Raw genomic sequence first — 26,606 nt, forward strand, 5'->3', positions numbered from 1 at the left:
GACAGGGTTTCACCATGTTGGCCAGGCTGGTGGTGAACTCCTGACCTCAAGTGATTAGCCTGCCTCAGCCTCCCAAAGTGCTGGGATTACAGGCATGAGCCACAACGCCCAGCCAGAAATTAAAGAATTAAGTGGTGTTAATATAATAAAACTCCTCTGTTCCTTTTTCCTATGTGAACAAGATTTTTCAGAAATTATATTAATAAAATTAAAAACTGGAATAGAATTGTCCAACATTATCTTATTCTATTAGTAAAAGGTATTCAACTCATCCACTGATAGATAAACCAACTGGGAAAATAAATCCCCATCTATCTGAGATGAATTTTCTTTTTTTTTCTTTTTTGAGATGGAGTCTCGCTCTGTCACCCAGGCTGGAGTGCAGTGGTGCGATCTCAGCTCACTGCAAGCTCTGCCTCCTGGGTTCCCGCCATTCTCCTGCCTCAGCCTCCCGAGTAGCTGGGACTACAGGCGCCTGCCACCTCAACCAGCTAGTGTTTTGTATTTTTTTAGTAGAGACGGGGTTTCACCATGTTAGCCAGGATGGTCTCCATCTCCTGACCTCGTGATCTGCCCGTCTCGGCCTCCCAAAGTGCTGGGATTATAGGCTTGAGCCACCGCGCCCGGCTGAATTTCCTTTTTAATGCATTATTACTAGAAATTTTAAACATTCAAGGAAGAGAGGGTAATATAATGGACTCTCATCAGTTTTAACAGCTATCAATCTTCTGGCTGAGAAACATAAAGAACTTCATAAATGCAAGGTATTTTTATTTAAGCAATCTAGAAATTCTTAATGATCACCAACTTTCCAGTGTGAATACGGCTTTATTTTACAGGTAAGATATTCCCTTTGTGAAGAAGCATAAGCATATGTGTTTTTAAAATCCAGTGTTTTTTTTTCTTTTGTTTTTTTAAGTTTGGCGAGGTTTTAATGAGCAAGAGTAAGGGCTGAAGTGAGGAGGAATTACGCTGTCACCTGGCTCTGGGAATCCCATGGTCATGCAGAAACAGGGATTCCTTGTCAACAGGGAGCCTGGTTATCACCCTCAATTGCACTCATTTTGGTCAGGGAGACATCTCTCCACACTTGCACCATCTTCACAGACTCAGGTGGGATTCGATGGTCAAAGCTCTACAAGCATCGGCCACTGACCATTACTACCTGGTACTTATTGTCCAGCACCAAGATGCTCAGGTCAAATTCTTTGCTATCCTGAAAGGGCATAGTTTTGGATTTCACCTCAGGCTTCCAGGCCCCATTCTCATGCTGTTTGTGACCACACAACGGCCAAAGTACACTTAGAAACGGAAGGTGATGTCTGAGTCTTCATTCATCCTGGTATGGAAATCCACCTGCAGCTGTGGTTCATTGATGAAACAAACAGCTAGTTTTCCTTTGTCAAGTAGAACCAACAGACAAGAGCACAGCCTGTGTGTGTGGCGCAAGTAGTGGTGACACTGTTGTCTCCCTCTGGGTGGCCCTTCTGAATTGTGTTTAGTATTCTTTTTTTCTTTTTGGGATGGAGTCTCGCACTTTTGCCCAGGCTGGAGTGCAGTAGCGTGATCTCGGCTCACTGCAAGCTCCACCTCCCAGGTTCATTCTCCTGCCTCAGCCTCCGGAGTAGCTGCGATTACAGACATCCGCCACCACGCCCGGTTCATTTTTTTTTTTTGGTATTTTTAGTAGAGATGGGGTTTCACAGTGTTAGCCGGGATGGTCTCAACCTCCTGACCTCGCGATCTGCCCGCTTTGGCTTCCCAAACTGCTGGTATTACAGGTGTGAGCCACCATGCCTGGCCCTGATTTTTTTTTAAGAGTGGGTGGGTTAATTTGCTTGTCATAACTAGCGTTTCGTCTTTCTCTCTCACTCTGTTAGGGCAGATGCAGACAGTGTTTGTTTAAGAAAAATTAGCCAAGTGTGGTGGCACACGCCTGTAATCCCAGTACTCTGGAAGCTGAGGCGGGAGAATTGCTTGAACCCAGGAGGCGTGGATTTCGGTGAGCTGAGATCACACCATTGCACTCCAGCCTGGGCGACAGAGTGAGACTCCATCTCCGAGAAAACAAACAAACAAAAAGACTTTCTAAGTCATTCTCTCTCCTTTTGAAAGTCTGTGTAATATTTACCAGTAAAATATTTTAAGGCCTTACCTTTTGGAATTTTTTGCACATTTTTGACAGCTGCTCAGTGTCATCCAAACCAAGAAAAGAGAAGATCTGTATGATTATGCTGTCAGGCATTTGAACTAACAAATCAGAATTTCCCTGACACAGATTCAAAGAACATGTCAATACTTCTTTAACAAAATTTGTATTTAATAAATGGTTAAAATCGCAGTGCCAAAAAGACATTAACATTTAACAATTTCACTGAAAGGAAGAAACTGTAGAATGCACGGTTTCAGAAAGCTATTTTAAGTTATTTACAAATAAAGTATCTAAAACTCAAAGACAGGCTCTATATGCTATACCTAGTTTATCCCTTCCCAAACAAAATTTCTGTTATTTGGGCAAATTCTTAAACCATGGTTTAAACTGTAATGGTTACAAACCACAAATGCATCCATCCAAAGACTGTGAAACCATTTTCATCCGGTCAGTGGCAAAACTGTTGAAAGGGCAATAGTTGAAGCTGTTGGGTTTTAAATACTGGGAACTCTGGTATATATTCCTACCAGGACTAAAACACAGCGCACTCTGCAGGCATGGCTGACTCCCGGAGGCTGTAACAAACAAGAACTACTCTTTACTCGACAGCACAGCTCAGAGGCCACCGAGAGGCACGAGAGACTGACAGCTCCTCTGCCTATAAATGAATGAAACCCACACTGGATGTCGTTCTCACAGCACTGAAAGTGCTTCAGGACTCACACTGATCCAATACTAACTTTCTTCCCTATTTTACACATATTTTTCTACTGTCCAGTGAAAATCATTTTCTGTTTTGGCTGAAAAACAAATATTAGTTTATAACAGGAATGGTAAAATCCGTGAGAATTCTGCTCAATTTAATACAAGATCACTACTTTCTTTAGAATGGTGTCTGCGTGTTTCTGTGTCACCCTCTGTATTTTTAGCTTCCAGTTTCCTGGTAAGGAGTAAGTTCTCCTTTCCAGTCACACTCGGGGTCCTTTACACGTTTCTGAGATTCCTTCGCTTGTCCATGGAGGCCAGGTACACCCAGTGACTCACTCTGCCTCTTCCCTCTTCTCAGGACCAGTCCCTGAACCTTCTGCCTTGCAGATCCTCCCACTTCCGCCACACTCTCGTGCTCGGAAGCGAGCTCCTGGATCATACAGCTGCAAGGCCGGCCGGTCCTGCCAGGATAAGAGGGCATGTTACTTTTCCAAGGGCTGGCAACACAGAAGGGTCAACATCTCCTTGTATTTCTAGAACTTGATAATATGAATTGTCCAAAGAAAATCAACCTGGCAGCTAAAAATCAGCCCTTTTCACAGCACTCTCTCAGAATTCTCAGGCAATTTAAAAAGCCACGTAAATGTCGGTTATCTGGGCAAATGTTACTGCTCACACCAAGAACACCTTGTAATCTGAGCTGGGGAGGTGAAAACTCAAACATGTCCACCTCAGTCCCTAGGCCTGAAACAAAATGAGATGTGGACCCTCAGAGATGGCTTCAGATCTGCGAACTCAAACTGTTATTAACGTGAGTGGTAAGCAATTTCCACGGGGCTTATCCCTGCCTAGCATCTACCAGCAGGGAAACTGAACTGCTCCCTTTTGGGAAAACACTACCCCATCATTTTATTAAATTCCTGGAGGCAAAGCAATAAAAATGAACCAAAAAATCCATGAAGGGTAACTGTTCAGGGCCTGAAGGCAACAGCCAGGGAAGCACAGAGTGGCCCTGAAGGCCAGAGTCAGCAGCGACAGCAGCACAATTCCTCCCTGACGGGGCCACCAGCCCTGCCCCAGCACTGAAGGGGTGGCAGAGGAGGAAGGTGGCTTCCCGCTTCCCGAGGCCTGTAGCCTCCTGCTCCATGTGCCTCCCGCTCCCTGCCTATTCTCCCTGCTGAGCTGCAGCCTTGGCCTCCAACAGTCACCAGGAGCCCAAGTGTGGGCTGCAAGGACGACCATGTGGGCACATCTCACACACTTCTCCAGGATTCACCAGCTCACCTTTACCTTCTCCTGGACTGTGTGTGGAAGCCCACATCAGGTTGCCATCAAGGGGTTTAACTGAATTTTCTTTTCCTTGGTATGAACCTGACCAACGGAAGGGGTGCGAACAGGCTCAGCAGGCCCCTGCACCTGAATGCTCCTGTGGGGCGGAGACAGGCTGCCTGGAGCAGCATGCACAGCTTTTTTTTTTTTTTCCTGAAACAAAGTTACACTCTGGTTGCCCAGGCTGGAGGGCAACTGCGCAATCTCGGCTCACTGCAACCTCCGCCTCCTGGGTTCAACTGATGCTTCTGCCTCAGCCTCCTGAGTAGCTGGGACTACAGGCGCGTGTCACCACGCCCGGTTAATTTTTATATTTTCAGTAGAGACGGGGTTTCGCCATGTTGGCCAGGCTGGCCTCGAACTCCTGACCTCAGGTGATCCACCCGCCTCTGCCTCCCAAAGTGCTGGGATTATAGGCGTGAGCCACCGCACCCGGCCGACAATTCGGCTTCTTACCAGGGCAGTACCTGTGTACACAGATGGAGCATGGAACCTGACCTCAGAAGTACATGACAAATGCCAGGCTCCCGGGAAAGCAGCTCCTGCACACATTCCCACCACAGCACTGTGAGGCTAAACAGAGGAGCGAATGCTCCCCCACCTCAGTTCAGGGGAGCACCAGGCCATTCACCACTGCTAAAATAAGGCAACTGAAAACTGAGGACTCCCTATCGAAAAGACCCATGGCTGTACTTTGTGCCCCCAAGGTCCAGGCAACCCCAGAAAACTGTGGAGTATTCTAGAGGTGTTTATTCAAGGGTGAAGACAAGAAGGCTCTCCTCTGGCTTTCAGCCTCGACTTCACTGAAACATTTTTTTTTTTTAGACGGAGTTTTGCTTTGGTTGCCTAGGCAGGAATGCAATGGCGTGATCTTGGCTCACTGCAACCTCTGCCTCCCAGTTTCAAGTGATTCTCCTGCCTCAGCCTTCTGAGTAGCTGGGATTACAGGCACGCGCCACCACGCCCAGCTATTTTTTGTATTTTTAGTAGAGATGGGGTTTCGCAATGTTGGCCAGACTGGTCTCGAACTCCTGACCTCAGGTGATCCACCCGCCTCGGCCTCCCGAAGTACTGGGATCACAGGCATGAACCACCACACCCGGCTACACTGAAACACTTTAAAAGTGAACATCGTTCCTACACACAACAACCTGGAAGGATCTGAAAGGAATTAGGCTGAGTGACGAGAGCCACTCTCAAAGCTCACACACTGTGTGTTTGCACTCATCAAGCATTCTTGAAATGACAAAATCACAGAGGCAGAGAACAGCCAGTGGCTGCCAGAGGTCAGACATGGGGAGGGAGGTGAGTGGGAATGCGAACCCGAGGCAGCCCTCAGTTTGCTGGGAGCCGGGGTGGGGCCTGGTGCTGTCAGAAGGGTGGTGCCGTCTGTAGTGCTACGCTGGGAAAACGCAACCTGAACAAAAATCAGCTTCAAACTTCTGGAAAAAAAGCTGTTTGCTTGGCTAAGGGGGTAACCACAGTCCTGTGCTCAGCGTCTGTGCAGAACTAACTTCAGGTGTTTGTCAGCCACGGGAATATTCACTAATAATCAGAATGTTATTGATAATGTGGAAGAAACCTCCATGAAATATTAAAACTTTCCTTCCTGTCTCAAGGGAAAATTTAATCTTATTCTCAAGTGAATCATACAAACGTGCTAGTTTTATACTAAATACAATCTTTCTTTTTCCTGGTGAAAAATAATTTGACTCTCTGAGAAAACATGACGACTAGTCTCACTCTAGGATCTGACTTTCAGGAATAACGAGCTTCCCAAGACACAAGGCCAAGTGGGGGTGACACGGTCAGCGTGCAACCTGGACCTTAAGACAGCCAGACAGATTTTTCTTTTTGGGTTTAATAAAAACCTTGTTTGCCAGTCGCTCCTTTCTGGGTGCTGGACCGTCGTCACACCTCTGTGCTCTTCCCAGTCTCTCCATGGCCTCCCCCGGAGCCCCGCTGTCCTGGCTCCCCTTCTTCCCTCTGTCTTGGCCAGGTCCTTTCCCCCATCTCTGCTCATCTTCACTCCTTCTGGAAAGCCAGTCAGGCTCGTGGTGAGCTCTGTGCCTCCTGCCGTCATCCACATGGTGTCTTTGTGCTTCACATTCTTTTTCTTGAGATCTCTCCACATCCCTGTACTCTTTATCACTGCCGCTGCGTGACCTGTGGTTCAACCCAAGCATCAGCGACTGCAGTAACCGCCAGTCGGCTGCTCACCCTCCTTTCTAGCCCGCAGGTTCCCAGACAACAGGGGCCCGTGTCAGCACTGCACTGCTGAGGCTGCACTGTGATGGGCACACAGCAGGCACTGACAAAAACCACTACAAAGAAGAATAAATCATAGTAATAATATTTGTCATTTCAGTTGAGTGACAGATAAGCAATATGCCTCACGCTAAGGTACTTTTTATACATATTGTCTAATTCTCACTAACCTTCCAAAGTAAGTATCTTCTTTCGGCAAGGCATGGTGGCTCACGCCTATAATCCCAGCACTTTGGGAGGCCAAGGTGGGTGGGATCACCTGAGCTCAAGAGTTGGAGACCAGCCTGGTCAACATGGTGAAACCCCCTCTCTACTGAAAATACAAAAATTAGGTGGGTGTGGTGGCGCGTGCCTGTAATCCCAGCACTTTGGGAGGCCAGGGGCAGGCAGATCATTTGAGGTCAGGAGGTTGAGAACAGCCTGGCCAACATGAAGAAACCCCGTCTCTACTAAAAATACAAAAATTAGGCCAGGTGCAGTGGCTCACGCCTGTAATCCCAGCACTTTGGGAGGCCGAGGCAGGCGGATCACCTGAAATCAGGAGTTCGAGACCAGCATGACCAACATGGAGAAACCCCATCTCTACTTAAAATACAAATTTAGCCAGGCACGGAGAGGCATGCCTGTAATCCCAGCTACTTAGGAGGCTGAGGCAAAAGTGCATGAACCCAGCAGGCGGAGGTCGTGGTGAGCTGACATCATGCCATTGCACTCCAGCCTGGACAACAAGACGAAAATTCCATTTCAAAAAAACAAAAAACAAAAATTAGCCAGGCGTGGTGGCGCGTGCCTGTAATCCCAGCTACTCAGGAGGCTGAAGCAGGAGAACTGCTCAAACGTGGGAGGCAGAGGTTGCAGTAAGCCGAGATCGTGCCACTGCACTCCAGCCTGGGCGACAGAGCGAGACTTTGTTTATCAAAAATAAAATAAAATAAAATAAAATAAACCTTCTTTTCTACAAAGTGACTGAGACTAAAGTGGTCCAGTGGCTGTCCTGGGAGCCCAGGTGCACATCCATCATGATGTGCAGAGTAAAATTAATTGACATTTAATAATGGCAGATCCATTATCTTTATGCATTTATCAGAATATTAAATGAATAGTAAATAAATGGCTGCTTCGCTCATTTGGCAGGGCTAGTGGGGACCATGAGGATCTGTAACCAAGCATGAATTCACACCAGACACGTGGCAGTGTCAAGAACAGTCACAGTAACGACACCCATAACATAACCCAGTGCTTCACAATCACGGATTTGATAATCAGACATAAATTTTATAAACAAAGCAATAAACCAAAACCCCCAAGAAGCAGAAAGAATACTTCATCAACTCTGAAAGAAAGGCAGTGAGAAATCACCCCTACGACTGTGACTCTGGGAAGCTGGCGGCCTAATCCCATTAGTCTTCCCAAGTAAAACCCACGTCCACCATCCCCTGCGAGCCAGGTGGCCCTGGGCACCAGGAGACCGTGGGTGGTGAGATGTGGTGAGTGGGCAGGAGTCCCAGAGGGGAAGGCAAGCCCAGGGACCCAGGGTCCTGAGGACGGTGGGTGCCAGGAGCAAGAGGGACAAGATCCCCCGACTGGCATCTGGCTGGTCTCTCTGGCCCACCAGGCAGATGCTGCTGTGTCTGTCCCTTTTGCAGATGAGCTCCCTCCACAGAGCTGCTCCCTCCACAGAGCTGCTCCCTCCACAGAGCTGCTCCCTCCACAGAGCTGCTCCCTCCACAGAGCTGCACTGTTGTAAGCAGCAAAGGAAAAGAAAAAGGGAGGACCCGCAGTGCACAGCCAAAGCTGCTGGTCAAGACCCACAGCCGGAGGAGCCAGGGACAGCTTCAACCAAAGGATCACAGCACTTACAATTCTGTTTCTCTACCACAAAAGATCTGCCAGCCCTAAAAGATGGGGTTCCCAAATATGCAATTCTGTAGATAAATTGCAAGGGGGCTAAAAGAGCGAAGGGCAAGATATCACAAACACAGAGAAAAATAAAAACAAAAAACAGAAAAGAAAGAAAGACTGGGAAGACAGATCCTGAAGACCTGACATGCAACAGCAGGAATCCAGGAGATGGCTCAGGAGTAAAAGGAGGACGTGGAGGGAAAAGCAAAGCAAAAGACAGGAAGAAATTCCCTGATCTGAAGACAGACTTGAGACTGCAGACGAGGCGAGTTCACTAAGTTCCTGCCATGCTGACGGGAAATGAAGGCTAATGTGCACTCGCACACCCTGGAAAGTCTGGGATTCCAAGAATAACGTGAAACAGGCATACTCGTATTGACAAGGCCTACGTCACCATGACTGGGAACTGACGCGGTCATAACAACAAAAGCACGCTCACGTCTCCTGGGACTCCTCCAGCGAGCCTTCCACGGGCCTGCCACCTCCAGTATCAATCTCCTCTCCTCTTTCTTTTGGTTTCTCTGTGGTTGGTTCCTCTCCCTTTTCTGGTTTCTTAAGAAGCTGAGAAATTACAACGTTAGTAAAATATCACCTCAAGAGCACATTTTAAAAGAAGCTGTTAAATAAATAATTACAAATATACCCCAATATTGAAGCCAAATGTTTGCAAGGCAAAGAATTAGAGCTAACAGTCCAAAAGTGAGGTTTTTGGTTTAATACATGGTGGAACATTCAGTGAATGAAATATTTTTTAGTCATGAAAAGGTAGGTTAATGTGATGCAAAGATGTTCACGTAACGAATAAAGGGCTAAAAAATAGAACATGCACCACAACCCCACTTGTACTTTTCTTTTTTTTTGAGACAGTCTTGCTCTGTTGCCCAGGCTGGAGTGCAGTGGCGCACTCTCGGCTCACTGCAGCCTCTGCCTCCAGGGTTCAAGCGAGTCTCCTGCCTCCACCTTCTGAGTAGCTGGGACGACAGGCATGCGCCACCACGCCCGTTTAATTTTCTTTTTTTTTTTTGAGACGGAGTTTCACTCTTGCTGCCCAGGCTGGAGTGCAGTGGCACGATCTTGACTCCCTGCAACCTCCTCCTCCCGGGTTCAAGTGATTCTCCTGCCTCAGCCTCCCAAGCAGCTGGGATTACAGGCGCCCACCAACACGCTAGGCTAATTTTTTGTATTTTTAGTAAAGATGGGGTTTCAGTATGTTGGCCAGGCTGATCTCGAACTCCTGACCTCAGGTGATCCACCCACCCTGGCTTCCCAAAATGCTGGGATTATGGGCGTGAGCCACTGTGCCCAGCCCCCACGTCTATTTATGTTCTCGCACACTCACACACACACACTCGCACACTCACACACACTCTCACACACACACACTCACACTCGCACACTCACTCACACACACACACACACCCCACCATCTAAAGGGCTCTGCAGTACTGTTAATAGTGATTATTTCCTTTTTTGAGATGGAGTCTCGCTCTGTCGTCCAGGTTGGAGTGCAGTGGCACAATCTCGTCTCCTGGGATCAAGCGATTCCACTGCTTCAGCCTCCCCAGTAGCCAGGACTACAGGGTGTGCCACCACACCTGGCTAGTTTTTGTAGTTTTTGTTTTTTGTTTTTTTTGAGACAAAGTCTCACTGTCACCCAGGCTGGGGTGCAGTGGCTCAATCTGGGCTCACTGCAACCTCTGCCACCCTGGTTCAAGCAATTCTCCTGCCTCAGCCTCCTGAGTAGCTGGGATTAAAGGCTCCTGCCACCGTGCCTGGTGAATTTTTGTATTTTTAGTAGAGATGGGGTTTCACCATCTTGGCCAGGCTGGTTTTGAACTCCTGACCTCATGATCCACCCACGCTGGCCTCCCAGAGTGCTGGGATTACAGGCGTGAGCCACCATGCCTGGCCAATAGTGATTTATTTCTAGATGGCAGAACTGAAATGACTTTATTTCCTTTCATGTATAGGGTCTAGTTTTCCTAAAATAGACAAGCATTAGTTTTGTAATAAGGAAAAAAAATTTTTTAAAAGGTTGCTTCCTACTGATAATTTAGAATATAGTTTTCAAAACACTGATTATTCTCTTTCCTGAAACAGAATAAATGGACAAATTGCCACGACATATTTCATCTGCCCTGTATGTCCCTGGGCCTTTCTCCCTGCTCTCTGCATAGTTTTTGAAACTAAAGCACCTCAGCTAACTTGGGAAAAGGGAGAAAAACAAACAAAAAAAGCAATGGAAGCACCACAGATCGATCATTTGTAGAACATAAATGGAAGGTGTACTTCTGACAATTCTGTTCTCACTCACAAAGTGGACAAACTTTAACTTGCAGCACAGCAAGACCATACACAGACGCATTCAATTACACATGCTCACTTGGGAACGCAACGCATCATGAAAGGTGGAGCCCCGGACGCGGCTTCTCATCAAGCGTGGGCCCTGTGTCAGCTGTGAACATCCTTTTATTCTGCCTACGTGGAATCTGGGAACTTACACATTTCCTTTCCGGTAACTGTCCATCTTTTATAAAAATCGCAACAGTAATATGTCTGTAACAAATGCGAGCCATAGGGAAGTGCCAATCTCCATCCACCCACTCAACAAATACTCTGCGTGCCTAGGAACTGTTCTCACAACATTTCTGACACTGCATGTCTTTTTCTGCACCAACTCTCCACCTCTCCACCTCTCCGGCACCAGCTGCGTGCTCCACATTCAACTCAACGCTGAGGCCGTCGACCTGCGGTTAGCACCAGAACCCACAGACTGCCCCCTTCAGATGACAGTTCCAAGTCCTGGAGTGTCACCGGTACTTCTGACCAATCAGCAATAAATTCAGAGGTTCTCGACGGCCTCTCCTCAGATTTGATAAGTTGCTGAAATGGCTCATGAACTCAGAAAGGCACTGTCTTCTCGATAATTGGCTTATCATAAAGGATACAACCAGGAACAGCCAAATGGAAAAAATACACAAGGTGGGTATGGGGGATGGCGCAGCAGTGCTTGGAGCTTCCGTGCAGTAACCCTCCCAGCAAGCCCCGCCTTTTTTTTTTTTTTTCCTGGAGACAGAGTCTTGCTGTCACCCCAAGCTAGAGTACAGGGACGCAATCTCGGCTCACTGCACCTTCGCCTCCTGGGTTCAAGCGATTCTTCTGCCTCAGCCTCCTGAGTAACTGGGACTACAGGTGTGCGCCAACACGCCTGGCTAATTTTTGTATTTTTAGTAGAGATGGGGTTACACACCATGTTAACCAGGCTGGTCTCAAACTTCTGACCTTGGGATCCACCCACCTCGGTCTCCCAAAGTGCCGGGATTACAGACATGAGCCACTAGGCCTGGGCCCCGGAAGCCCTGTCTTTAGGCATTATTAAGGTTTCATGATACAGGTGTGATTAAGTCACTGGCCAATGGTGACCTCTCTCTAGGCCCTCTGCCCTCTGCTAGGATGGGACTGAACGTCCCAACCCTCTAGTCCTGCCTTAGTCTTTCTGCCAACTAGTCCCCATCCTGAAGCTGCCTGGGGCCTCCAGCCCCCAGTCCTCTCATTGGCATGTAAGATACTCACATTACTGCAGATGCCCGGGGTCTGAGGAGCTGTGTGCAGGAACCAGGGACTAAGACCCTGTGCTAGGCACTAGGGAATGGCTATGAATGAGACAGGGGTGCCCCTGCCTTGAAGGAACTCGCACCTGATGCTCCACCTGAGGCAACGGTGGTCAAGGGGAGGAAACAAAGGAATAGGATAGCCTCAGACAGCAGCTACGAACACACGAAGGGAGAGTAAAGCAGCAGAGACGCAGGAAGAGGAGGGTCCAGGAGGACTCTCTGCAGAGCCAAGACGGGAACTAAGACCAGATGCCAAGAAGGAGCCACGGGCACATCTGGGGAAGTCCCTGTGGAGGCCTAAGGTGGAATCCGCTGGTACATTCAGGAGAAACCAGCAGGCCAGAGCCACTGGAGACGAGCTGGGGAGCAGGCCAGCTCTGCTACGCCCTGAGAGGCTTCCGGAGGCCAACCAGAGTGCACGGGCAGCTGAGCTCCCTCCCAGCCCTTGCCTGTGTGTGTTCACCCATGTGGCCACACATAAGCTCACTGCTTAGCATCCTCAGAGGAACATTAAACAGCTGAGCTGTCTGTGTGCCATATTTCTTTTTTTTTTTTTGAGACGGAGTCTTGCTCTGTCGCCCAGGCTGGAGTGCAGTGGCGCAATCTCGGCTCACTGCAAGCTCTGCCTCCTGGGTTCATGCCATTCTCCTGTCTTAGCCTTCCAAGTAGCTGCGAGTACAGGATCCCGCCACCACGACCTGCTAATATTTTGTATTTTTAGTAGAGACGGGGTTTCACCACGTTAGCCAGGATGGTCTTGATCTCCTGACCTAGTGATCCGCCCGCCTCCAGCCTTTCTGAGGCGGAGTCTTGCTCTGTCGCCCAGGGTGGAGTGCAGTGGCGTGATCTCAGCTCATTGCAACCTCTGCCTCCCGGGTTAAGCAATTTTCCCGCCTCAGCCTCCCGCGTAGCTGGGACTACAGGTGTGCGCCACCAAGCCCGGCTAATTTTTGGAATTTTTAGTAGAGACGGGGTTTCAACCTGTTAGCCAGGATGGTCTCGATCTCCTGATGTTGTGATACGCCCACCTTGGCCTCCCAAACCATATTTCTCTTTATTAAGAATAGCCATGAGGGCTAGGCATGGTGGCTCATGCCTCTAATCCCAGCAGCAGGAGGATCGCTTGAGCCCAGGAGTTCAAGACTAGCTTGGACAACACAGTGAGATCCCCATTTCTACAATTTTTTTAAAATTAGCTGTTCAGGTATGATGGTGCACCCTGTAACGGGAGGCAGAGGCAGGAGGATCACTTGAGCCTGGGAGGTAGAGGCTGCAGTGAGCTGTGACTGTGCCACTACACAGCCTGGGTGACACATTGAGACCCTGTCTCAAACCCCCCCACAAAAACCAAACAAAAAAATAGCAAAAAAGTCATGAGCCATCTGTCTTTAAGCTGTTGATAAACTTTCTTTTGCATTCCTCCACAGATTCCATTTTTCAGGCATTAAAAAAATTTCAATGTTCCACATGATTTAGAAGTGAAAGACCCCCATACTGAGCACAGATGCTTATTAAAAGCTAAACCAGGCCAGGCATGGTGGCTCAGGCCTGTAATCCCCAAACTTTGGGAGGGCGAGGCAGGAGGATCACTTGAGTCCAGGAGTATGAGACCAGCCTGGGCAATATAGTGAATAGAAACAGGGTCTCTCTCTGTTGCCCAGGCTGGTCTTGACCTCCCAGGCTACAGCAATCCACCCACCCTGGTCTCCCAACGTCCTGAGATTATAGGCACGAGCCATCATGCCCAGCCAACTTTTCTGTTTTTGACTGACCATATCAGAAACAAATCTATGGTTCAATGATCTCTTCCCCACCCTTTCCTAACCTACCTTCTTTCCCCAAGTCCTGACATTTTTTTTCCTTATACAATTTTATTGAATATAAGGTATTCAATAAATATAAGTAATATTGAATATGCCTTAAATCCTTCATGGAGTGATACCTTAGGTCTAAATCTAGGTTTAGTCCTGAGAAGACAATGGCTGGTCCCAATTCTGGCCAACACATTTCACACAGAGAAAAATTCCCTCTGTGTATTAAACCACCCTCATCAATGAATGTATCAGTCACAAGAAAAACTCAGCAAGAAATACAGAAACTCATTAGTGCTACCACAACAGAAATGATAAAACCTGGTTCTATGAGTCAGCCTTCACACAGAAAGGCAAAACCATTGGTTTTCAAATGTGTACTTTTTAATCAGGAAAACTTTTTTTTGAGACAGAGTCTCGCTCTGTCGCCTGGGCTGGAGTGCAGTGGCTCGATCCCGACTCGCTGCACCCTCTGTCTCCTGGGTTCAAGCAATTCTCCTGCCTCAGCCTCCTGAGTAGCTGGGATTCCAGGCACACGCCATCACGCCCGGCTTATTTTTGTGTTTTTGGTAGAGACAGGGTTTCACCATATTGGCCAGGCTGGTCTCAAACTCCTGACCTCAAGTGATCCGCCTGCCTTGGTCTCCCAAAGTGCTGAGATTACAGGTGTGAGCCACTGTACCAGGCCAGGAAATTATTATTATTATTATTATTTTGAGATGGAGTCTCACTCTGTTGCCCAGGCTGGAGTGCAATGGTGCGATCTCGGCTCACTGCAACCTCTGCTTCCGGGGTTCAAGCGATTCTCCTGCCTCAGCCTCCTGAGGATTCAAGCGTTTCAAGCGTCCGCCACCACACCCGGCTAAATTTTGTATTTTTAGTAGAGACGGGGTTTCACCATGTTGGTAAGGGTGATCTCAAACTGCTGACCTCGTGATCTGCCCGCCTTGGTCTCCCAAAGTGCTGGGATTATAGGAGTGAGCTCTCATGCCCGGCCAGAAAACTTTTTTCAAAAGGGAAATGTAGAGGGTGGAGAATAGGAGGAGGGTGAAGACTGAAAAACATCAGGTACTGTGCTGACTACCTGGGCAACAAAATTATCTGTACACCAAACCCCAGAGACACCTGATTTACCCACGTAACACACCTGCACATGTAGCCCTTGAACTGAAAATGAAAGCTGGAAAGTTAAAAAAAAAAAAAAAGACAGTGTCAGCAGCAGCCCGACGTGTGCCAGCGTGGGGCTCCTGTGGGGGTGTGCTCCCCACTGCACACCCAGGAGGACAGGCGCCCACAGCAGCCTGAGGACTCCCAAGGCTCAGGACACAGTGTGAAAACCACTGCTGTAGGGTGGAAAAGATGGAAAAAAACACCACCACAATATTAGATTAATTCAGAATGTTTTCAAAATTCTAAAGAACTAAGATACGTAAAAAGTATAATTACTATAGCAGAACTATTTTTGGAAAAAGGAAATGTTTCCTCAGAATTACCTTAATCCTTACTTCTTTCTCTGCAATTTTCTTCTGTTTATCTGTCTCTTTTTTTTTGCATCTTTCTTCTTCTCTTCTTCTTCTTTTTTCCTCTTCCCGCAAACGTTTCTTTTCTAACTCTCTCCTCCTCCGTTCTTCTCGCTTCTCTTCTCGAATTCTCTAAAGACATGGAAGGGTGTGTATATAAACCGCCTGGATGAGAACGGCAGCAGCAGGGAGGGTGTTCATGAGGTAAAGGCCAGACCTACCTGCTTTTCTAATTTTCTATTTTTAATATATTCCAAAAGAGGTGTTGTTCTTCTAGCTAAAACACAAAAGTTGTAATATAGTATTTAACTCCTAAAGAAAGATTATTTTAAATATTTGTTTTCAATTTGATCTTTAAAATAAATAAGGGAACAATATCATTACTTTTTAAATTTACATGATCACATACTGTCTCCAGGGGAGTTTTTATTCCATTACTATCATGTCAAGTAATTTGAAAGTATCAACAATTTTATACATAGTAAACATCTAACTCCTGATTCTTAAGGGAGGCTTAAAGTATTACAAAGATGATATTTTTGTAGGTACCTTAAATCATTAAATAACATATATTTACTTTGATACATCACATATTCTGAGAACTTTTTTGTTTTCCGTTCTCCAAGCAATGGTTTTAAATAACACGGATTCGTATAATGTCTTACAATATACACTCCATAAAATCCCAATGCTAAGACATACAACTCTGGATTGTAGTTTAAAAAATGACTCCATACGGGTTGGGCGTGGTGGCTCACACATGTAATCCCAGCACTTTGGAAGGCCGAGGTGGACAGATCACCTTAGGTTGGGAGTTCGAGACCAGCCTGACCAACATGAAGAAACCCCATCTCTACTGAAAAAATACAAAATTAGCCGGGCATGATGGCACGTGCCTATAATCCCAGCTACTTGGGAGGCTGAGGCAGGAAAATCGCTTGAACACGGGAGGCAAAGGTTGCAGTGAGCCAAGATTTTGTGCCACTGCACTTTAGCCTGGGCAACAAGAGTGAAACTCTGTCTCAAAAAAAAAAAGGAAGAAAGAAAATGACTTCACATGGCACTGCTGATTTCAGAAAAGGCACCAACTACTAGGGAATGAACATGTCTACAAACTCTATCTTGGTCCTCCGCTTTCATGCTGGACCTCTCAGATCTGACCTGGATGTGGGTGCCCAGGCAAGCTGGAGGCCCCACAGGCACTGCCTCTGAGGGACTCACGCTGAGGTGGACAGGCCCCACATCCCACCAACATGAGGACACAAACGGGAAGGGGGAAGATGGTCTGGGTCTATTCTGTGGGTAAGATCTCAGATTAAACAGCGTTCTGAAGAATCCCTGAATGCACCTGAAAACTGACACATCGTCTCTGGAATTCTGAGGACCAGGAATGAATCAGGAATCATAGGAGAAGCCCTGGCTGGGGGTCCCTCACTTGGAACTGAGGACCCTGACACCCTGACATCACAGATGAAATGGCACCTGTCCCAGGAGTCCTGCCCCAGGCACAGTGGTTTAGGGAAGAGATGATTGTCCCAGGAGTCCTGCCCCAGGCACAGTGGTTGTAGGGAAGAGCTGATGCGGGTACAAATGCCACATTTCCTGGCAGACACAGTTGCTACAGAGAACCCACTCCCCAGAGGGGTCTCTGGGCTGACCATGAACTCTGGCTCAAGGTGAGTACAGCACACTGGCTCAGGTAAATAGTCGGCTCTTTATAATGGGCAAATTATCTCAAATCAGCCAGGGTTCTGCTCTGCTCTGTGAAAGGCCTGGACTTGTCAGCCAGGAGCAGGGCGAGACCACCTGGATGCGCGGGGAGGCTGAACCCAGACCCCGCTTGCCCACCTTCCTCTTCCTATAAAATGTCTGCCCCATCACCCACAGAGATCACAGCAAAAGTACGTAAGACCTGAATAAGAAAGTGTTCTACACATCATGAAAGTATGTTATTTATCAGACAGAATACGCACAACCATGCAACAGACCACAAGTAAACAGAAGCCTCAGAGCTGAACCCGGGCCTATCTGCTCTAAAGGCCTATGCACCAGACTAACTCAACAACTCCAGAGTCCTTGTCAGCAAGAGCTTATTAATATTTCCATGTAATACTCGCTTCTCAGACCTGTTCAGAAGACTCCACTGGGCCGGGCGCGGTGGCTCAAGCCTGTAATCCCAGCACTTTGGGAGGCCGAGACGGGCGGATCACGAGGTCAGGAGTTCGAGACCATCCTGGCTAACACGGTGAAACCCCGTCTCTACTAAAAAATACAAAAAAAAACTAGCCGGGCGAGGTGGCGGGCGCCTGTAGTCCCGGCTACTCAGGAGGCTGAGGCAGGAGAATGGCGTAAAAACCCGGGAGGCAGAGCTTGCAGTGAGCTGAGATCCGGCCACTGCACTCCAGCCTGGGCGACAGAGCGAGACTCCGTCTCAAAAAAAAAAAAAAAGAAGACTCCACTGGAGGCCAAAAGCTTAGTAAAGAAAAAGGTAATCTGCCATGAATTGCCTAAAGTTCAATTTTTTTTTTTTTTTTGAGACAGAGTCTCACTCTGTCACCAGGCTGGAGCGCAGTGGCGTGATCTTGGCTCACTGTGACCTCCACCTGCCGAGTTCAAGTGATTCTCCTGCCTCAGCCTCCTAAGTAGCTGGGACTACAGGCACACGCTACTACACACAGCTAATTTTTCTATTGTTAGTAAAGATGGGGTTTCACCATGTTGGCCAGAATGGTCTCGATCTCTTGACCTCGTGATCCGCCCGCCTTGGCCTCTCAAAGTGCTGGGATTACCGGTGTGAGCCACCGCACCCGGCCAAGGTTCAATTTTTAATATGTAGAAACAGCAATCACAACAAGAAGGAAGACTCTACAGCCAAGTCCTGGAATGAATTAGTCGTTCCCATCAGGGATGGTGAATTCTTTTTTTTTTTTTTTTTTTTGAGACGGAGTCTCGCTCTGTCGCCGGGGCTGGAGCGCAGTGGCCGGATCTCAGCTCACTGCAAGCTCCGCCTCCCGGGTTTACGCCATTCTCCTGCCTCAGCCTCCTGTGTAGCTGGGACTACAGGCGCCCGCCACCTCGCCTGGCTAGTTTTTTGTATTTTTTTTAGTAGAGACGGGGTTTCACCGTGTTCGCCAGGATGGTCTCGATCTCCTGACCTCGTGATCCGCCCGTCTCGGCCTCCCAAAGTGCTGGGATTACAGGCTTGAGCCACCGCGCCCGGCCAGGGATGGTGAATTCTAAGCCTCATTCATTCATTCATTCATTCATTCGTTCATTCATTCGTTCAACTCTGGTAAAGCACTGGCTGTGCAGCAGACTCTCGGGAGGTGCCAGGACACGCCCCCCCTCCCCACCCCGGCAGGAGCCACGGGTCTGCCCCAAAAAGGTATGTCTCAAAACAGCCCTAAAGTGACCAATCCTATGCAAGGGGACTTTTAAAACAAAGTGAGATGGAAATGGGAGGGGCAGGGAGGTGAGGCCTGTAATTAACATCTAATTTACTTCTTCTAGCTCTTCTTCAATTTATCAAGTTCTTAAGTGAAGAACATATAGATTCTAACTGCCAGGAAAGATGGATCTTGTGACCTAAAACTTACAGAAAAACCACTCCCCTAGTAAAATCCATCTCACAACAACTCACTTTATCCTTTTAACTAAGAAGAAAGAAAGAAAAGGAAACAAGGAATGAGGCTCAAACTAGCATTGTCTCTAATGTCTAAGTCTCTCATGTCCTTCCTAAATCAAAATACATATTCCACAGTAAGCTAAAAATGATATAAAAGCATTAAATATTTACTGTTCCCATTTGCTATTATTTTTCGCTAGTTACTCAGCTGTAACAGTCACTAACATGCTGAAAAGGAACTTCATGTAAATTCATCACTGGTCTCGACTTTGCCCCCAATACTGTCCTACCCTCATCTTCCCTTGTGTGTAATGGGGCCACAATCCACCCATCTGTTCAAGCCAAACCCTGGAGTCTTAATTCTTCCTGTTCCCTTACCTCCCACACCCTATCCGTCTGTCGGTCCCGTCCAGTCCACCTCCAAAACACACACGCATCTCCTGGCATCCACAATCTATTCCATGTGACACCACCAGAGTGATGGGGACAAATAATCAGACCATGCCACTCCCCCAGTGGCTTCCAGTTGCCCTGGAATGAATCTAAACATCTTGCACAGTGCCCCGACCCTCCAACCGCATTGCCCTCACCCACGTGTGCCAGCCCCACAAGCCTGCAATCCGCACCTGCGGTGAAAAGTGACGGCCGCCGGCCCTGCCCCTGGTGCTTCCTTCCTCCACTGCTCAGCACAGCCAGTCTCAGTTCATCTCCTGACCTCTTTCCCTCCCGTAGCCAGTCTCAGCTCCAGCTCCACCACCATCTTGGAGGGAGTCTCCCAACCTCTTTCCCTCCCATATTCCACTGTCACATCAGTGGCACTGATTACAAACTGAGGGGTCCTGGCTGGGCTATTCCCGCTCCTGCTTCCTACCTGTCATCCCTGATGGCAGGCAGAGACCTTGTGCGACCTGTTTACCACTTGGCCCCACGCTGAGGCCGAGTCAGTGCCCAGGCAGCATGCAGCCTCAGCACATCTTGTTTACTTTAGCGATCAAAAGCTTTATTACGGCCAGGCGTGGTGGCTCATGCCTGTAATCCCAGCACTTTGGGAGGCTGAGGTGGGCGGATCATCTGAGGTCAGGAGTTTAAGACCAGCCTGGCCAACATGGTGAAACCCCATCTCCACAAAAATATAAAAATTAGCCGGGCATGATGGCAGGTGCCTGTAATCCCAGCTAGTCAGTAGGCTGAGGCAGAAGAATTGCTTGAACCCAGAAGGCAGACGTTGCAGTGAGCTGAGATTGTGCCACTGCACTCCAGCCTGGGCAACAGAGTGAGGCCCCGTCTCAGAAAAAAAAAAAAAAAGCTTTATTATTAGACAAATGAAGAAAGTGAGTGGACTATTTCAATAACATTGACCTTTCTTATTAATTCAATCAACATTTACAAAATTCCTGAACTTTTCTTTTCTGTGTGGCAACTGTGAAGATGAAAATATAGTTCCACTGGGGAAACCAAACGAGGGAGTTTATGTGGTGGGAGACGGACAATGTGGCTGTCACGACACATCAATTTCTTTTGTTTGTTTTTTGAGATGGAGTCTCGCTCTGTCGCCCAGGTTGGAGTGCAGTGGTGTGATCTCAGCTCACTGCAACCTCCGCCTCCTGGGTTCAAGCGATTCTCCTGCCTCAGCCTCCCGAGTAGCTGGAACTACAGCCGCCCACCACCATGCCCACCTGAGTTTTTGTATCTTTAGTAGAGACGGGGTTTCACCACGTCGACCAGCCTGATCTCGAACTCCTGACCTTGTGACCCGCCCGCCTTGGCCTCCCAAAGTACATTCCTCTTGATGGGGGGGCAGGGCACAGCCTGGGTGGGAGAGGTGAGGGGTGAAGAACGGGGGCTTTGAGGAAAGGAGATCCACAGAGAGGAGAAACTCTTCCAGGTGTGTCTGGGACTAAACGACAACTGTCTGCCTGATTTTCACGTCAGTGCTACTGAGAACTATTTCTAAAGTACACGACTTGTGGGCATGGGGTGGAAGGCTGGATTTAAACTCGATTCTGTGCTCTGGCCGGGCTTATCCACAAGTTGGCTTGGCTTGGCTCAGGGAGCCTGGCATTGCTGTTGAAGAGCAGCAAGACGACCTCACCACGAGCAAGACATCTCATTCCTACGGGCTCCTGAGGCATCCGTCTGTGACCACTGACTTCAACTCTGTGACACAACGCGCTTTCCCTGACGCTGTCAGGCACATGCCATTCATGTGTCTTCGCCACTGCTCATTCCGAAGCATCACAACTTAAAAGGATCGTAACTAAAAAAATCACGTGCTCTCCATCAACCAATGCTCAGAAATATTTTCCCATGCGGCCATCTTGCCATTCTTTTGTCAAAACTGGAAATTACTCTACATTTCTGCCAAGCCTGTAACAAGTTTCAACTTATCACAATCAAGAAAAAAAAAAGTATATCCTCTACGAGTAAATCTCTCAATAAAGAAAAGAGAAGAAATGAGCACAGACCAATGAGCTCTCTTGTCTTCGCCTCCATCTCCCCCAGCAGAGTCTCAGGGTTGGCGCTGGTCTTCTCTTCCTCCACACAGTAAGTTTCTAAAAACTTCTTATATTCTGGATCTAGACATTAAAAAAAACAGAAAGAAAATAAATATAATCTTTCCCATCTACAGGAGAATTACATTTGCTCAGTGTTCTTAATTTGGCAGCTTCATAATGTAGCACTTGGAAAGGGCTCACCATCTTCGATGCTTCCAGTCTTGGCATCTTTTTTTTTCAGCTTCTTTTTGGCTATCTTCTGGAACGGAGCAAACTCTACCACTGCAGGATATTCTAGGCCTTTTAACAGGAAACATGTTCCAGAAGCCATTCTGAAATTCTACTACATTCATTTTGGAAAATAATGACCTAGCTTACTTAAAGAGTAAGTGTAACAATGACAATGTATTATTACTATTTAAACTATAATTCATCCTTCCAGTAAGAGATTAAAAAAAAAAAAAACATTTAAAAACCTACAATTACATTTTCAAGCACCTGCAACCTTCACATGGCAAACTCCAGACTAAAACAAGGATGAACTCATGGTAGGAAGAACAATTATTTATTAAACAAAACAATCCATCATGTTGTGGTGGTTGTGTAACTGAATTTGTTCAAAATTCATCAAATTGTTCACTTTAAAAGGGTGACTTCTACCATATATAACTTACACCTCAATAAACCTGACCTCCCCAGTCCCATCCCAAATAATTTATTGTTGGAATACCTTTAAATAATCAGATTTCTTAACTACGTTTTATATTTTATTTTAAAAGGTTAATTCAACTATCAATTTGTTATTTAAGAAAATTACTTTGCTTAGAAGACACCATGGCTAAAATTGAGAGCTTCAAAGGGTTTATAGAATATTCCAGGTGAAATCTGCTTCTGATAAAAGTAGAGAATGGAAGCCATTAGAAACTAACTTTGTTGCTATGTGGGGGAAAAATGAATACACAAAGAGAAATGTTCACTAAGAGAACCTGCTATATGCCAAATCATCAAATGGAACACTGCTACCTTGGTACTAAACCCACTGAGTCATTTTTAGACTTGTCAGTAATGGTCAGGTGACTGAATTATAACTCCCTTATCTGGGAGCCATTTTTGTGCCAACCTCCACTATCCAGAATAAAGTCAGAATCAGGGAGACAGTAGGGCACTGGACCAGCAGGGATGATGTCCAAGTCACCGCTCCACCCACAAGGCCTAGCACACAGTGGATACTCATTCAATGGCAGATGACATAGTCCCTGATTCCAAAGCTAAAAGTAATCAGTGTGGTACTGCCACACAGACAGACACATCCATCGAGGGAATAAAATAAAGAGCCCAGAAAGAAACCTTTGTAATATTTGGTCAACTGATTTTTGAAAAGGGTGCCCAGACCATTCAATGGGGAAAAGAAAGTCTTTTCAACAGCTGGTGCTGGGAAAACTGGATATCCATAGCGAGAAGAATGAAGTTGGACCCTTACCTAACACCATATACAAAAAGTAACTCGAAAAGGATCAAACCTAAATATAAGACCTGAAACCATAAAACACTTAGGAAAAAACACAGGGGAAAAAGCTCCACGGCAATGGATTTGGCAATGGGTTTTTGCATATGACATCAAAAGCACAGGCTTAGGCCAGAGACCATCAAAACAACGGCGGGGCGGCAGTTCACGCCTGTAGCCCAGCACTTTGGGAGGCCAAGGTGGGGGAAATCGCTTGATACCAGCCTGGGCAACTTAGCGAGACCCCGTCTCTATTTAAAAAACTAAACAACAACAACAAAGTAGAACCGGAAATAAGGACTGACTTGCTCACTACTGGTGGGAATGTAAAATGGCACAGTTGCTGTGGAAAACAGGACGGTATAAATTTTGTGACTTTTCTTGAGACAGAGTCTCGCTCTGTCACCAAGGCTAGAATGTAGTGACACCTCGGCTCACTGCAACTTCTGCCTCCCAGGTTCAAGTGATTCTCATACCTCAGTCTCCCAAGTAGCTGAGATTACAGGCACGCACAATGACGGCTGGCTAATTTTTTTTTTTTAGTAGAGACAGGGTTTTACCATCTTGGCCAGGCTGGTCTCAAACTCCTGACCTCAAGCGATCTGCCCGCCTTAGCCTCCCAAAGTGCTGGGATTACAGGAGTGAGCCATCACACCTGGCCATGTTACATATATACACACACACACACATATACACGTACATACACATACGTATTTTTTCACTCTGTCGCCCAGGCTGGGAGGCAGTGGCATGATCTCAGCTCACTGCAACCTCCGCCTCCCGGGTTCAAGCAATTCTCCTGTCTCAGTCTTCTGAGTACCTGGGACTACAGGCGCCTGCCACCACGCCTGGCTAATTTTTGAATTTTTAGTAGATGGGGTTTCACGTTGTTGCTCAGGCCGATCTCAAACTCCTGATCTCGTGATCCACCCGCCTTTGGCCTCCTAAAGTGCTGGGATTACAGGGGTGAGCCACTGTGCCGGGCCCATCAACATTTTTTAAGTGAAAAAGGGAAGCTGAGTAAGTTACTGAATAAATGAGCAATGAACACAAAGGTCAGTTCAAGCATCACATTTGCTTCTGGTCACAGGAACTAGCTTGGCTAATGCTTATTTTGTAACAATCTTTCTAGTCCTTACCCCTCAGTGGAGAAAAAGAAAACACTCATCAGTGTCAAAACGCTTGGAGTGCGAAGAGGGTGGCCGGGGAGGGGAGGGCAGAAAACAACTTGCTGTGAAAGGTACACAAACTTGACAGCCAGGAACACAACAGCAGACAGCCTGACAGGAGAGGAGAAGGGGAAAAGATCAAAGCAGAACCCTAGGAGTACCGGGAAGGGAACTATTGAGACTAGAGGTGAAGACTGCTGTCTCCGCAGGCAAAGCTGTTTAACAGCACTCAGTGACTTCCTGGTGACATTATCATAAATGGTACAGTCATGAAGGGTGCTGTTTAGGAAGATAGAAGTCAGTATACATTTTGGAAAATTCCTATCAAACAGGTAAAATAATTTAGTTTTAAAACCCAAAAAGATAAAGTTCTCTCATGCAAAAAACTCACTCATGAAAACCTTCATTCTCTGATAATACATAAATAGACTGTCACTATTACACAGAATTTCTGGGATTTTTTTGGTTTAAATAACAAAATTAAATAATTTCAATTTTTAATATCTGCACATAATTACAGTAACATAATCAAAATTTATCATTTTACTTTAGCCTGAGAACTTTTTAATTACAACGCACAAACAGACCAGATGCTGTGGCTCACACCTGTAATCGCAGCACTCTGGGAGGCTGACGTGGGAGGATCACTTGAAGCCAGGAGTTCAAGACCAGCCTGAGCAACACAGTGAGACCCCTGTCTCTACAAATTTTTTTTTTTTAAATCAGTCGATCATGGGGGCACACGCCTGTGGTCCCTGCTACCTGGGAGGCTGGAGGATCTCTTGAGCCGGAGTGTGAGGCTGCAGTGAGCCGTGATTGTGGCTGCTGTACTCCAGCCTGGGCAACAGAGCAAGACCCTGTCTCTAAAAATAATAATAATAAAAACACGGATATTCTAGCAATACTTCATTAGTATACCTAGAGATTATAATAGATTTTTTAAAACCAATAATCCAACCTTTGCTGTCAAGGAAGATATATCCATCAAAACGATCTCTAAAAAGAAGGATGTCATCAGGATTCCTAAAATTAATGTATGCTCTTGAGTAGAGATGAGGATAAAGACTGAAATAAGAGATAACAGTGAAAATGGTTAGTGAAAAATACAATACTCCATTATTTTCGCCTCTTTTTCCTTTTCTGGGCACAACAAACTACTTTAGATAAAACTTTTGTGCCAAATCATCTCAGTTAATTGTAACAATCTGAATATTCTTTAGCAAAAACAAATGCAAAACGTTAACTTTACGAGGCAGAACTCAGGTCCCTTCTGCACTGCCCAGAACCGGTCCTCGGAGGCTGAAACCCTAAGGCAAAGCCAGGGCGCACTCCCAGAGGAACCCGTGGCGCCGGGGACCCTCTCCGGTATTTAGAGCCGCACTGGCTGTGGCACCGGCGTGGAGGCCACAGGAAGAGCCGGCGCCCTCCCGCCCCGTCCCGTCGCGCCCCGTCCGCGTCCGAGAGGCCCGGGAGGCGCCGGGCGGGCAACGCTGGTCCTTTCAAAGACACCCGTTTTCCTAAGCGTTAGCCGCCTGAAAATCATCCGCATTTCTAATGCAAACCACATCTGTCTCCTTGTTGCTGGTATTTTTCTTTGAAAGGACTTACACGTTTTACTGAAATGTAATTTATTCAAAAAGTTCACACGACTCCCATAAAGGAGAAATCACGGTAAGGAACTTAAGGCAACGAGAAAGCCAGGGGCGCAGAGCTCTGGGTTCTGCCCTCTCCTCCTCCTCCTCGCTTCGGGACGGGCCTCACCTCAGGTCGGCGGCGAAGAACTCGAAGTAGTCGTGCGCTGGCAGCGGGCGCAGCTGCTCCTCCAGCTGCTCCTTGGTGAGGCCCGGGGGCAGGCGGCGGATGACCACCTGCGGGGAGCGCGCGGCCGTTCCCACCGCAGCGGGGCGTGGACATGGAGCTCCGGAGGGACCGCGCACCGCGCAGGGAGGACCGCGCACCGCTCCTCCCCATCCCCTCCTGGCCCCGCCCCGCCCCCTCCCCTCCCGGCCCCGCCCCGCCCCCTCCCCTCCCGGCCCCGCCCCGCCCCCTCCCCTCCCGGCCCCGCCCCGCCCCCTCCCCTCCCGGCCCCGCCCCGCCCCCTCCCCTCCCGGCCCCGCCCCGCCCCCTCCCCTCCCGGCCCCGCCCCCTCCCGCCCCCGCCCCCTCCCCTCCTCCTCCGCTCAGGACCATCCTCTCCTCGCGAGGTTTGCGCGCCCCGCCCCCGTCCCCACCTTACTCAGGGCCGTCCTCTTCTCCTCGCGAGGTTTGCCCGCACCGCCCCCGCAACCGGAGGACGAGGTTGGCTGCGTCTCAGCTTCCCGCTGCGGCGAGTCGCGGTGGAACTGTACTTCTAGGGCCGACAGCTTTTCCCTCCCGCACGGTCCCCGCGCGACAACGGCCGCCCTAGGGCCTCCGGCCCCCTCCTTTTCCGAGCGCATCCCGCACTCTCCGCGGAGCCGCAACCGTCAGCCCTCGACGAAACCTCGCGAGAGCTCGACAGCCCCCGCCCC

At 47.9% G+C, this 26,606-nt stretch overlaps 1 protein-coding gene across 8 annotated transcripts; it reads right to left on the bottom strand.

Moving 5' to 3' along the window:
* Positions 1-2,296: 2,296 nt before the first annotated feature.
* On the bottom strand, positions 2,297-26,605 carry LOC105485229 (UPF3A regulator of nonsense mediated mRNA decay). 8 transcript variants are annotated; one of them, XM_071080966.1, is made up of 10 exons: positions 26,328-26,574; positions 25,859-25,965; positions 25,056-25,162; positions 21,626-21,724; positions 21,395-21,505; positions 15,526-15,581; positions 15,278-15,436; positions 8,799-8,920; positions 6,061-6,355; positions 2,297-3,321 (listed from the first exon to the last, which is right to left on the bottom strand). In XM_071080966.1, exons 1-10 carry the CDS (start codon positions 26,532-26,534, stop codon positions 3,193-3,195), a joined length of 1,392 nt encoding a protein of 463 aa, XP_070937067.1. In that variant the 5' UTR covers positions 26,535-26,574; the 3' UTR covers positions 2,297-3,192. The 8 variants fall into 8 exon arrangements, 6 of the variants coding, with proteins under 6 accessions (XP_070937067.1, XP_070937068.1, XP_070937069.1 ...); XR_011614550.1 differs by lacking the exon at positions 8,799-8,920 and having other exon boundaries at positions 26,328-26,579; XM_071080967.1 differs by lacking the exon at positions 21,626-21,724.
* Position 26,606: the final 1 nt, after the last annotated feature.

The sequence above is a fragment of the Macaca nemestrina genome, chromosome 16 (assembly GCF_043159975.1).
Source record: "Macaca nemestrina isolate mMacNem1 chromosome 16, mMacNem.hap1, whole genome shotgun sequence".
In the NCBI taxonomy this organism is placed as follows: domain Eukaryota; kingdom Metazoa; phylum Chordata; class Mammalia; order Primates; family Cercopithecidae; genus Macaca; species Macaca nemestrina.

Excerpts from the sequence above, each read along its gene's own strand:
- LOC105485229 (XM_071080966.1), bottom strand. The coding sequence starts at position 26,534 with ATGCGCTCGGAAAAGGAGGGGGCCGGAGGCCCTAGGGCGGCCGTTGTC. Across the intron at positions 25,966-26,327 it reads AGAGGACGGCCCTGAGTAAG|GTGGTCATCCGCCGCCTGCC; the intron begins GTGGGGACGGGG and ends CGCTCCCCGCAG. Across the intron at positions 25,163-25,858 it reads TTCTTCGCCGCCGACCTGAG|TCTTTATCCTCATCTCTACT; the intron begins GTGAGGCCCGTC and ends CTCTTATTTCAG.